We start from the raw sequence: 14583 nt of genomic DNA on the forward strand, positions 1-14583 counted from the left end.
GAACTGAGGAAAATGTCATGATGACTTATTACACACCCATCTCTGAAAGAGCGGGGTGTATTATGTAAACACCCGTGGCGGGCGGGCAGGCGGTCAGCGTCCAAAAGCATGTCCACTCTCTAAGTCAAACAGTTTTTATCTCATCTTCACCAAACTTGGTGACAATGTTTGTGGGCATAATTTCTCGGCCAAGTTCGATAACCAGCAAAATTGCACCAGGCACTCTTTTGAGTTATGGCCCTTGAATTAGTAGAAAAAACTGCAAATTTAGCCTTGTCCGCTCTCTGAGTCAAACAGTTTTCATATGATCTTCCACAAACTTGCAGATAATGTTTGTGGGCATAATATCTCCACCAAGTTTGATAACCACCCAAATCACCCCAGGCACTCTTGGATTATGGCCCTTGAATTACTCTAAATCTGTGAATTTAGCCTTGTCCGCTCTCTAAGTCGAACAGCTTTCATCCGATCTTCACCAAACTTGGTGACAATGTTTGTGGGCATAATATTTAGGCCAACTTCAATAACCAGCCAACTCGCCCCAGGCAATCTTGGATTATGGCCCTTGAATTAGGCCAAGTTCGATGACGGGCGTATTTTGTGACAGTATGCCACTCTTGTTTAATGATGACATAGTGTTAGCTCTACTTCCTTTTGTCTGTTTTAGATTAATAAGTATGCAGTTTTATGCATAAAGAGGTTATACGCTACTGTTCAATTAATTATCTAGTTACAATAGACATACTGTCTAGCTGTTAAAAGCATAGTTTACGTACATAACATAATTATTCTGAATTTGAAAATTAACATAAATTGTTAGAAAAATTTACACCAGTGATCTTAAGATTACGAGATGAATTAAAATCCAATAAATTAAATATCTTTTGCAACGAAAGTGTTGTATTCATATTGAACGGCAGCCCATTGTGATGTAAATTATATGAATACTGTGGAAAACTGGCATATCTCTGTTTTTTATTTAAGGCACTTACTATTGTTTGTCACCTCACTGGTTTCCATTGATTGCACAGCAGTTTGCAGTTATTTAATGTGCTCTTGGGGTCAGGGCATAATAGAGAAATTGTCGTTGAAATTGTGTCAGCTAATATCCGGTTTTAATCGAGACCACTTGTCCCACAGTTTTCATAATATAAGTGTTTCTACAAAAAAACTAATAACATTTTATGAATGGGGAGAAGCAACACTTGAGTTATGGGCAAAAATAAATATCATTTGTACTTTAAGACATTTTTAGCTGGAAAAATGCAAGATTTTTACTTATATCATGTGTTTGTATGACAAAAGACATATATAGCTATACCTGTACAAGGGAAATTAACAATAAACCATATGCAAAATTTATATAATGGACGTACAACAACTATTAATAGCAATTAAAGGCAGCATTACATGCATTAAGTAAATTAATACATGTTTTTGTCAGGGCAATTGATACGTGACTGGAAGAGTTGCTTGCCCTTAAATTAATATCACTTTAGAGCACATTATCTTTAATCTTTTATGAATGATGGGGGGGAAAAAACTGTCATTTAAGTTGATGAAATCGGACTGTTTCATGGGACGGTTGAGATTATTAATAAAATATGGAAACCTGGTAACATTTTGAGCTAAGAATATGCTTTTGAAGTGTTATTTCCGTGCTAAATATTGAATTAATAAAAGCAAGGTAATCATGCAATCAATTTAACACTCAAACGAAATGGGAAATCAATCCTATCTGAGCCTGCTTCGAATATATTTTATCCGGCATTGACAGTTTTAGCATTCCGGGTAGATATTATCTTGATTGATTTCGTAACAAAAAAAAAAAAACTCTGGCGTTGTGTGCTTAAATTGGATTGGGGGTAATACCACAGTCCCTGTTTGATATTGTATCTACTGGCGCCACCGCTATTTATCAGCAAGACCGTGAAATAGATTTTCATTGAGAACAGGACAAAATGTGATCAATTCCGTTAATTAGTTTCAAGTTTTGCGCAACAAACAAAGCAGATATGCATGCAACAACCGGAATAACATCGCAATGGCTGTTTTTATGTGATATATTAGGATTGCCAGAAATACAAATGTTTTCTTTATTTTCAAAAGCAGACTTGCATGCCGTAACCTCGTAATTCTTTCATACAGATTCAGATAAATAGAGAGAAAAAAACATGACGAGTGTTTTCAAATGAGAACTGTAGGAAATACATCATTTTTTTGTTAGTTTTTGTTGTCTCCAGAACGGTTTTAAGGTTATTGCTATGTATCTTACTTTACAGCACTTAAAATAGGTAACTGTTATCCATCACATTTCGTCTGCAGTCAAAAATGATTTATTGTTATACGTTAGGAAATGTAGAAATCTTTGGTATACATGGCTAATAAGACATTAATGGCCGTCCATAAATAATTTGTCAAAAGTCCTATTTTTTTACCTTTATAAATGCAGTTAGTTTGTCTTTGGGTTACATAATTATATATTTCTTCGGCACACCTACAACTTGAAACGAAAACTTAAAGAAAAAAGGGGAAAATACGAACAAATTTTGCTGCATTGCAAAACTTTAGAAAAGAGTTTATACCAGTAAGTTTCATTCCCCCACCCCTTCTTTTTTTGAAGAAAAAGAAATTTGCATTTCATTTTAATGTTCAAAACTTGAGATATGTTTTGTTTCAAGATCAAAGATATATTTGACTCCCTGAGATTTTTTTCAGTATGAGTTCTGTATTAATATTATTATGTAGAAGAATGTATATCACATGATATATATGATATATTGTATATATACATGTAATTAATAATAAATGGGGAAAAACAATTAATGTCATATGTTGTTTAATTAAGATAATCTTGATTATTAAACTCTATGATCAGGGACACCCATACATAAAAAGGAGTTGTTATTCTATGTTTAAAGCAGCTAGGTATCCTGGGATCAATATGCCTTTATTTAAACCTGGAAAATATTGTGGTGTTTTTGATGTATATTTGACGGCTTATATGGAAGATCAATCATTTCTTACAAAAGCCGTATTGAAAACGTTGAATTTGTTTGGTGTTTTTAACAAGCGCTATTAATTAAAGACCGCAGGTTTCTGACTGTTTCTATTGAGCAAACATGTATGGTGTAGAAAATAAGGTTTTATGAAAGGTGAATTGATTGCAACTTTGTTGTATCAGAGTTGAAGTTAATGAAAAACTGTTTATTCATAGCTTTGCATTTACTTGGCTAGAAAGTGGAAAAATCATGTGTTCAGCTTTTACAATTAGACTGATGCTGTATTTTTTTAATCTTCATGATACTTCTGGTAAAAAAAATCAACAGGACTGGTCAGGGAAGGGCAGATTGCTAATTAGTTGAGCGCTTTGCTGAAACAGTTGTGACATCTTTGAAGTAAAGAAATAGAAGCATTTTGTTGCCAGGCCTGTGTGCTGTGTCATAGCTCCCTTATTTGATCTCACCTTAGTCTTTTATTCCTGTAAAGATGGACACAAAGTATTGCTACTGTTGGCAAAAATGTTGAGTTGTCTTTATTCAGTGTTTTTTCGCCTAATTGCGCTATCTTTTTAAAGGTTCTAGAGTATAACATTTCCCGTTGAAGCAAATAAATTGTAATGTGTACTCATTATTTATTCTTGTATAATATTGGCAAAAGAACAACACAGAATTATGAAAAAAATATGATATTAGCTAAATATGAAACGATTTTTCAAAATATTTTTTATTTTGCTATGGAAAGACATGTACTTATTTGATGTTTGCATAAGACTTTGGTCATGGTTCCTTGAGTTTCTTGGCCTTACTTTCCGGGTGTTGCAAGGTACTGTAGCCTGACTTTGTAGCACCAAGTTTAATGTCATATGGTAATGTTACCATATTTTTGAGCACATTAAATTATTTTTATGAGAAGTGAGGAGGGTGATAAAATAATGTGCAACATATGTTCACTGCAATAAAATGCAGAATGTGCATGACCCAGGCCATTTAAGTCTGCATATGTTAAAGTGAAGGAAATGGCTTTGCTATTCATTATTGATGAAGTTCTGCACTAATTACAAAAAATGTATAATGGGACCCGTGAGGTATTGTTGATTTCAGCTGATCAGCATGGTCAGTGCAAGTTAGGACCCACCAGTTCTGGTTTTCAACATAATAAAGATGACGTCAGAATGACGGATGTGAAGGTTTTATTAAGGTTACGTTTTCAGCAATAAAGAAATTGCAGATTAGAACAGTAAACCCATTTATTTATTTTTTCGGACACATTTGACACTGAGGGAATTAAAGTCTTCAGACTTAACACAAATTTGTTATGATGGATTCTTACATATTAAAACAGAATAATGTCTTATTTGGTTGTTTGGAAAGTCGTTGTTTCCTAAATATTTTGTTAAATCTACTTTCAGATGCCAGGAGCTATGTTTATGTCACCACAAGCCAAGAAGGGTCTGGAATTTGGTGGGATGATGTCTCCAAATTTCAAATCGATGATAGATTTCGAGTCAGGTAGCGAGTGTGGTAGTGTAGTCAGCAGCAGTAGCCATCCGAACAAACCGGAATCCAAGAAACATCCAAGTCTACCTAAGGAGGTAAGTGCTGTTGGTACTGAAGTACTGTAGGTTACATGGCAACTTCAGTTTTTGAGTGGAGGATTTGAATGAACTTTTTTTGTGCCCATCACTTTATAGGGGAGGAGTATACTGTCCTTTGGGCAGTTAGTTAGACACATTTTGTTGCACATCAATTGACAGAGCCATGAAACTAGACCAGTGTTGTTCAGCATGTGCTTTGCACCTTGGGTTTTGTTTGGGATTACACTCGGTATGATAAAACTTATAGCCCATGGTTCATTAAGAATACACAAGGCATAATAGACCAAAAAGATTCTATCTTAAGTACTGCATTCATTCTATTTGGGAAGCTGTTTGGACAGCAGCTAAAAGTCTTGTGTCCATTTAGTGTCTTTTAATGGCTGGACAGTTATAGATAAGTGAGGATACCTGTATGCTGTGGACACACATCTAGTTAGGATCATGACTCATTTTCTGTAGATAAATTTAACTAAGTAGATTCAAATTAATTAGAAATATTTCACATCTCGCAATAGCAATTCGCAATCCAGTGGTTGTGACTTGCAGTTGGTACATCGATTTTTATGTAATGATTCAATCTGTTTTTAGGCTGTAGCAATAATGCTGGACTGGTTGCGACAACACAAGGACAACCCCTACCCGAATGACGATGAGAAAGCCATGTTGATAAAACAGACTGGTCTTACCATTAACCAGATTAATTACTGGTTTACAAATGCAAGAAGAAGAATCCTGCCAAAATGGGCACAGCAGTGCAAAACTTGAGACACAGTCTGAACAATGCAGACTGGTTCATAACACAGTGTTAGGAGATAAGAAATTTCTACACGAAATTACACAACACAGTTCAGAAAAAGTAATGGACACCATTTGAACTGAAGCTAAAAGCATCTTGTCAACAAATAGCCATTCCTGGGCTTTTTGGTGCTAATTTGGAGAAAACCCCTTTTAAAAAGGGTAACTACTGAGTAATTCTTACAGACCTATTAGTATGTTTTTGCTTAGAAGAAAAATGTGATAGTTGTTTGCCTTTTTCCAGTAGCAGCAAAGGAAAAATAACAAGATCTCATTTTGATATCCTCCTTGAAGAGTTAAATAGATTTCCACTTGCCTATTGGTCAGTATTCTTTGCCTAATAATTTATTTAGGCAGTATCAGGCCCTGTATTTTTTGTGAAATGTTAAGGGCCAGTTTAAAAAGGTTTTTAAAATCACCAATTTCTGGCCTAGTATTGGTCATAAGATTTGATATTTCGCAAAAGTAAGGAAATATTTGACAGTAAACCCACACATGACCTTGTGGCTTGAGGTCTCAGCCCAACAACTTACATTTTTGCATTATACATTCAAGGGATGTTCTGTTTGTTGGATAAAGTTGATATTAATTGGAATGTTGCATTATAAATAAGAATTTGAAAAGTTGTTTAAAGTTTATGTTACTTGTTTGTCTGATGTTAGAAGTACAATAAAAATGGGTAATTTAATTTTTTCATGTTTTCACATTTTGTGAAAACCAGTTTTCCTGTTGAGAATCACATCTTAGCTTGACTGTGATATGTACGGTGTGAAATAATTTAGACGAAAGACATATAATGTAATCTGGAGAACAAAAAAAAACAAACATGCCTTCAACTTGTATATACATAATTATAGTAGCTAAATTTTGTACAGCACAAGTGTTTTATACAACACTGGTTGTGTCAAATTATAATGGAATGATTTTGACAACATGGGATGTGTTTTGTGACAGATTTGTTGAGATTTGTTGTCCTGTAATGCAAGATGAAATTTTTTCTTGTGAGTAAAGGGAGATAACAATACGAGTTTGAACACCAATACTTGCGGGATTACTTCCCTTTATGGTCAGAATGAAAAACCACCAATAAGCTCTCAGTATTTGATCTCGATTGAAATGTTACTAAGTATTTTGCAGTTTTATGACACTAAGAAGTCTGTCAAACATACGTTTGATTCTTGTAAAGTAAGTTATTTTAATGTGTACATATTTTTTAAAAGTTGACAGTTTGGTTCACATGTTTCATAAATGACTTTAGAGTTGCTTTAGGGGAAATATTACAGAAAGATAATGATTTCTTTGAAAGAACAAAGGATTCTCATTAAGCTGCTTTTACCAATATTCATGTATCTAAACTGTGATCAACTTAACATTTGGTGGCCATTTGGCAGTTTCCGGCTTGGAACACTTGATATCTCTGATGGGGAAAAGGTATCAAAAACAAATATTTGAATTCTAGTGTATTTGTGTTTCTTTGGCAAAAAAATCTGTAATCTTTACATAAACTAGAAAAGAAAACTTACAAAAGACTTTATGAAACATATGAAGCAATGAGTTGCAGAGTTAAACCAATAGTGCTGTATTTGAGCCATGCCATGAGAAAACCAACATAGTGGGTTTGCGACCAGCATGGATTCGCTATTAGCTTCGCTTATAGCTTCTCTAATTGCTATAGGTTTTGAAAGTGAACAGCATGGATCCTGACCAGACTGCGCGAATGCGCAGACTGGTCATGTATCCATGCTGGTCGCAACCCACTATGTTGGTTTTCCCATGGCACGGCTCATTTTATTGTGAAAAATCCTCTAAACCCTTACCTCTGTTTCCATCATTTCCAACAATTCCTCTGAACATAAAACTTTTTCGCACATAAAAATGGCGTCATTTTTTCATTGATTCATTTTGGGAACAGTAATGGCAAAATTTAACCTTTTTCAAATGCATGTTAAACATTTATATCATAATGCAATGGTCTAGTGCCTTTTTTTCTGTAACGAGAAATTCATCAGTTTTACATATATATCGAAAATATTCTGATGCAATATTTCATCATGGCTGTGCCTGTATTTCTAAATACATATGGTTGTGTCATATTTGGTGCCTTTTTCTTGTTTTTGTTCACTTTTTACTGGTTGTATAAAAGTTTCGGTTAGTGTTAAGGAACGATTATTTTTTTACATCAGTATTGACAGAAATTTGTAAATTTAAGCTTTATGAATCATAATATATGCAGTGAAAAAAACATTTGTCACCACTATTGAATAAAAGGAAGGCGACTGACTTACAGAAAGTTGGAGTTTCTTCTAGTAGGTGCTGGCTTCTTTGTGAAATAATGCTTGAAAGGGTCTCTAATGTTCTTTCTCCACCATCAAAATAGCTGGAAAGTTACCTTATGACTTAAACAAAACAAACAAACGAAATGAAATCTGTTTAAGCTTATGTGCCCTCTATTTCTCACTGACCTGTATATATTTGTGTGCCATTTTTGCCTTTTTCACAGAAAGTGCTCTTGCAATGAATAATTTCTCCATTCTCTTGTTGTAAGTTTGTGCCATGTAAAAAATCATTCTGTTACTATACAGCATAAGTGACCTAAAAATGGAACTTTTTTAATACTCAGTTTGACAGTGCCTATTGTGAGAACTATTTTAATTGAGCAAATACAGTTTGAAAGTCTAAAAATTTATCTGTACAGTGAATGTAAAAGAATGAGCTTTATTCTAACTTTCACAAAATTTACATAGATGAACATTGAAACAATATTTTTGACAAAGTCTATCCTGCGTTAAAAAATCTGTTTTATTATTCAGTGATTGTGGTACAAATTCTGCTTAACATAAATGTGAGACAGTTGTTTGTTAGACCATGTTAGCTGTACTTTTGCAGAAAAGAAAGGGAGATATATATATTATAGTTATTAAAGAAGTTATGAGATAAGTTATCTTATGTTACAAAAGAAACATAACATGTTATCCTCTGTAGTGAAGTGTTGTTTAAGTAAATGAAAAGACTTTTAAAAGTATTTAAGTGGTTAGAAAGTATGTTTGTGAAAGACAAGGTTGTATATAATTGTTAAACTATTTGTTGTTAGACCAGACACATGGCTATAAGCCTTCTGTATATAGCCGTTTTAATGTTTTAATATATTTAACCTCTTTCATTGATTTTAAAAATACATGTATCCGACTGCAGTTGAGTTTTTATTTCTAATGACTGATCATCTCTCGAGGCAAAATTCAGATTTAGTTTCAAATTTTATTTTTCACTCTGTCTGATAAAAGGTATAATGTTTATACATTGATTGTGAAATGTTTGTTAGTTCAGTAAAAAAATTTTTTTTTTTTCAAACATAAGAAAACATCTTTAATTATATAATGTTGATGGAATCATTTGACTGTGTAAAGTAGTGTGGTCCAATTTTGTTAAAATTTTACAAGATTTAGTAACACAAACAAGTAAAAACCAAACAGACATTGAATTAGCAACGACACAGTTAAAAGTCCTATATTACAAGTTACATAGATAGAGTGCTTGCTTACTTTGCTTACGAAGAATCTACATATATATAAACCTCTATCATTTAGTGAAATCAATCAAATTTTATTGTATATCTGCGGTAAAGGTTGTTTTTACTAGTTTACCAGTATCAAAAGGACAGTCTTAAATATCCATTATTTTATAATTCAAGACAATTTTATGTTTTTTATCTTATTTAAATTGCAATATTATTTTGTTGTAAAATGAATGGCCCTTTTAAAAAATATCTGGCATTAGCTTATGGCAAGAGCAATTCTATTTTTAGAAGATGAACGTAATACTATGTCATTGATGAAAATTATTCAAATTTTTTATAAGAGCCGAAAACTCAACACTTCTTTTCAGTGTTGTAAATATTTATTATTTTAATTTTTACTGTCATACATTCTATAAGATTAATCCTAATTTTTGCAAGTGTTAGCACACTATGTATTTTATTTTGAAGAAAAGGTAAATGGATTTTTCTTAATTGCAAGCAGAACTAAGCTTTCTTTAAAAAAGTTAGTTTATCACAGTCATTGTTCACTTTTCTGCAGCCGTAAATCGTTGCATGCCTTGTCCACATTGCTGCTTTAATCGTCCTTTCTAAATACTCTACTTTCTAAACGTTAATAGGTTTTATCGAGATGATACATTCTGTATATCTTGGACAACGTTCTGTTTTATACTTTATTTGTAGTTCATAGCAGTTTAAAGAACTGCATGCAGATTATTAACATATATTAAGACAATTTATGAAACAAAGTTTGAATGACTGAAAAGTTTAACATAAAATAATGGCATATGTGATGTGTTTTTACCATGATTGCATGCATAAACATCTATACTGACTTGCTTGTATTTTATGTCCATACTTTTTATCTATACAAAGAAAAATTTGCAGAAATGTACAAAAAATAAGATTTTTTCTTTGCTACACCAAGGGTCAAGGTTTTTGAACTAAATGTGGAGACCAGTCTCAAAATTTTAGCATTTGATTGGTTGGTTTTGACCTTTATCTTGAAATTGACCAATAACAAAGCTGGATTTCTCAGACTGGTCTGCAGACTCAAGTTTTTATAACCTTGGACTGAATTGATTCTACAAACTTCCTTCTGTCCACATTCTTCTGTTGTACAATAGTTTTCTAATGTATATTTACTGAAAATGCCTTGGCATGCTTTGTATTAAGTTTATTTAGATACATTTTTACTTTGATATGATATGTTTTAAAAGAAAAAGTAAAAAATAAACATTATAGTTTTATGTATGAAATATGTTTTTTGTTCTCTTTTTAATCATTAGCTCGACTGTTCATAGAATAGTAGAGCTATTGGACTCGCCTGTGTGTTGGTGTCCGTGTCCGAGTCCCAATTTGGTTAAGGTTTTATGTAAGCTGGTATCTCAGTAACCACTTGTGGGAATGGATTGAAACTTTACACACTTATTCACTGTGATAAACTGACTTACATTGCACAGGTTCCATAACTCTGTTTTGCTTTTTTACAAAATTATGCCCCTTTTTCTACTTAGAATTTTTGGTTAAGGTTCTGTATGTAAGCTGGTATCTCAGTAACCACTTCTGGGAGTGGATTGAAACTTCACACACTTATTCACTGTGACAAACTGACATACATTGCACAGGTTCCATAACTCTATTTTGCTTTTTTTTATACAAAATTATGCCCATTTTTCGACTTAGAAATTTTTGGTTAAGGTTTTGTATGTAAGCTTGTATCTCAGTACTTACCAATTTGGATGGATTGAAATTTTACATACTTGTTCACTCTCATGCACTAAGCAAGTCCCATTACTCTACTTTTGAAATTATTTTAATGTCTTCTTGCTTCCCTAGATGTTTAAAAGTTGATGATTTTTGTCGAGCCCGCTTGTGGAAGCGAAGACATAGTTGTCCAAATGACTGTTCGGTGTATGTGCATGCTTGGTTCGTCCATCCGAATTTGTTTGTCCGGACCATAACTTTGACATGCATGGAGCAATCTTGTTTATATTTGGCACCCCTTAACGGTCAAAGCTATTGCCTTAAAACTTGGAGCAGTTATTTGCCATTAAAAGCTGACTCCGCACAGCAAATATCATAACTCTATATTGATTTTTGCAAGAATTATGGCCCCTTTTGGACTTGGAAAATCATGGGTTGGACAATATTTCTGTTACAGAGACAAAAAAAATCAGATGAGCGTCTGCACCCGCAGGGCGGTGCTGTTAGCTCACCTGTCACAAAGTGACAAGGTGAGCTTTTGTGATCGCCCGGTGTCCGTCCTGCGTCGTCCGTGCGTCCGTAAACTTTTGCTTGTGACCACTCTAGAGGTCACATTTTTTTTTGGGATCTTTATGAAAGTTGGTCAGAATGTTCATCGTGATGATATCTAGGTCAAGTTCGAAACTGGGTCACATGCCTTCAAAAACTAGGTCAGTAGGTCTAAAAATAGAAAAACCTTGTGACCTCTCTAGAGGCCATATATTTCACAAGATCATCATGAAAATTGGTCAGAATGTTCACCTTGATGATATCTAGGTCAAGTTCGAAACTGGGTCACATGCCCTCAAAAACTAGGTCAGTAGGTCTAAAACCTTGTGACCTCTCTAAAGGCCATATTTTTCACAAGATCTTCATGAAAATTGGTCAGAACGTTCATCTTGATGATATCTAGGTCAAGTTCGAAACTGGGTCACGTGCCGTCAAAAACTAGGTCAGTAGGTCAAATAATAGAAAAACCTTGTGACCTCTCTAGAGGCCATATTTTTCATGGGATCTGTATGAAAGTTGGTCTGAATGTACATCTTGATGATATCTAGGTCAAGTTCGAAACTGGGTCACGTGCGGTCAAAAACTAGGTCAGTAGGTATAAATATAGAAAAACCTTGTGACCTCTCTAGAGGCCATATATTTCATGAGATCTTCATGAAAATTGGTCAGAATGTTCACCTTGATGATATCTAGGTCAAGTTCGAAAGTGGGTCACGTGCCGTCAAAAACTAGGTCAGTAGGTCAAATAATAGAAAAACCTTGTGACCTCTCTAGAGGCCATATTTTTCATGGGGTCTGTATGAAAGTTGGTCTGAATGTTCATCTTGATGATAGCTAGATCAAGTTTGAAAGTGGGTCACATGCCATCAAAAACTAGGTCAGTAGGTCAAATAATAGAAAAACCTTGTGACCTCTCTAAAGGCCATATTTTTCAAGGGATCTGTATGAAAGTTGGTCTGAATGTTCATCTTGATGATATCTAGGTCAGATTCGAAACAGGGTCATGTGCGGTCATAAACTAGGTCAGTAGGTCTAAAAATAGAAAAACCTTGTGACCTCTCTAGAGGCCATACTTGTGAATGGATCTCCATAAAAATTGGTCAGAATGTTCATCTTGATGATATCTAGGTCTAGTTCGAAAGTGGGTCACGTGCCGTCAAAAAGTAGGTCAGTAGGTCAAATAATGAAAAAACGTTGTGACCTCTCTAGAGGCCATATTTTTCATGGGATCTGTATGAAAGTTGGTCTGAATGTTTATCTTGATGATATATAGGTCAAGTTTGAAAGTGGGTTAACTGCGATCAAAAACTAGGTCAGTAGGCCTTGAAATAGAAAAACCTTGTGACCTCTCTAGAGGCCATACCCTTGAATGGATCTTCATGAAAATTGGTCAGAATGTTCACCTTGATGATATCTAGATCAAGTTTGAAACTGGGTCACGTGCCTTAAAAAACTAGGTCAGTAGGTCAAATAAAAAACCTTGTGACCTCTCTAGAGGCCATATTTTTCATGAGATCTTCATGGGTCATGTGGGAAGAGGTGAGCGATTCAGTACCATCATGGTCCTCTTGTTTTTCTTCTTTCTTTACTTTTTATCAGTATTTATAATCAACATCAGCCCCGCCAGATTTCTTACTTGATTGTGATCTCTTTAAAGGACATCTGTTCTTTTAAGTTCAAATGTACATGTTAAACAGCGACACTTGGTACCAACCTACTTGAATACAATATTTCGTTCTAGTTACACTTCAAGCTCACATTTCAAATGACCCCATATAGTTCTAAAAGCTAAGCTTAATACAGTAAACATATTCCATTCAAAATAATTTCATTAGTCAGGATAAAAGCGAAACATTTATTATGTACACTTTAAAACATTTGTTTTAACTTAATCCCGACTAATGTAATTATTTGCTTCTTAGTAACATTCTTAACTTTTTGCCGGATAGATTTCTTTGCCATTCCTCACCACAAACCCATTCGACGGGGGATACCAATCCATCGAATTTGCTTGTTTAGGTTAATAGGCCAAGGTCACAGTGACATTGAAACCTAAAATAGTTTTCATTCAATACCTGAAGAATGTGTTGGCCTGTAGTAATCACACTTCATAGAATGATGGCTGTTTTGGGTCATTAGCTGAAAGGTCAGAGTCCTGATAACATTGAGACTGAAACGGTTTCGATCAGTAACTAGAAAATGCTTTGGCTTAGGATTGTCAAACTTACTAGAATTATCCGTGACCAGATATTGGTTCATATCTGTGATGGTCATGTTCCGGTCAAAAACTAGAGAATGCTTGGGCTACAGTAATCAAATGTCATAGGATGGTTATTTGTGGTCACCAGAATGTCCCCTATTGCTTTTGAGTCAGTAGGTCAAGCTCATGGTGACCTTGGGACTAAAATGTTTTTGAATAATAGTTGGAGACTGCTTATGCCTAAGACCATTAAACTTCAAAAACATATAGTCAGCGGTTCATTAAGGTCAAAGGTTAAGGTCACACCACAGTTGAGACTGAAAGTTACAAACACAGTTACCTCCAACAGGCCATCATGGAGGCACATGTGTTTTACAAACGGCTCTTGTCCGTTTGGCTGCTATGGACCTTTCTCAAGTTTGATTGACTGCACCTTTATACATCTTCGTGAGCTGTGATGGCTGTTCACACGATCCAATATACATTTTTTGTAGGCCAAAAATGTTGAAATGCTTTGAAAGATTTTTTTCTGGATGTTTACCAAACTTTGCCACAAACGTCATTTCTACAAGAACACTTTCTAGTGTGCTAGGTCGTTTGTACCACCTGAGCCATCATGGTCCTCTTGTTATGTTAAACTTGTTCAAAGAAAGTTTTAACTTCTTCGAACTTACTATACTGCTCTTAACTAGTTATTGAGTTGTATGTTGATTGGTGGGTGGGAGCGGATTTTCCTTTTCCTGTCAGTAACTTTATTTATAGTGAAGATGTTAATGTACTGTAACTTGGTATGCAGGTGAACGTTAAGGATATTGACACTGTTTTGTGCTTTCAATGATAAACGTCCGTTTAGCTGATGTTCCGTAGCACTGACATTGGCCTTGACCAAAGAACACTGAAGCAGTCCGAATCTTCATTCATATACACGGCATTTCACTAATTAGCTGCACTATAATAAAAAGCTAAAGTAGAAACAGACATTATATTTTAAGTAATGATGCACTGGATCTGGGTCTCAAAGAGCCCCCCAGAGTAACTCAAGTCTTTCTGCTTTACTAAAAAGATTATATTACCAGGTTAGTGTCGTACCTTTACAATATTTGGTGCGTGTCCCAGATTTCTTAAATGTCTGTACAGAATTTGGTAAACTTTGGCTCAGACATTTCTGTCGGTTTCAACACAATCCTTTCATAAAAAGTTTGA

At 34.4% G+C, this 14583-nt stretch overlaps 1 protein-coding gene across 5 annotated transcripts in view; it reads left to right on the plus strand.

The window, feature by feature from the left end:
- Positions 1–10183, plus strand: part of LOC123560702 (putative uncharacterized protein DDB_G0277255) — a 54879-nt gene extending 44696 nt beyond the window's left edge. For all 5 annotated transcript variants that reach the window (XM_053553165.1, XM_053553168.1, XM_053553167.1 and 2 more), the window contains 2 exons: positions 4412–4594; positions 5186–10183. In XM_053553165.1, the coding sequence (XP_053409140.1) occupies positions 4412–4594; positions 5186–5362 (360 nt within the window). In that variant the 3' untranslated portion in view covers positions 5363–10183. The remainder of the gene's footprint in view (positions 1–4411; positions 4595–5185) is intronic.
- The last annotated feature ends 4400 nt before the right edge of the window (positions 10184–14583 follow it).

The sequence above is a fragment of the Mercenaria mercenaria genome, chromosome 10, assembly GCF_021730395.1.
Source record: "Mercenaria mercenaria strain notata chromosome 10, MADL_Memer_1, whole genome shotgun sequence".
NCBI lineage: Eukaryota > Metazoa > Mollusca > Bivalvia > Venerida > Veneridae > Mercenaria > Mercenaria mercenaria.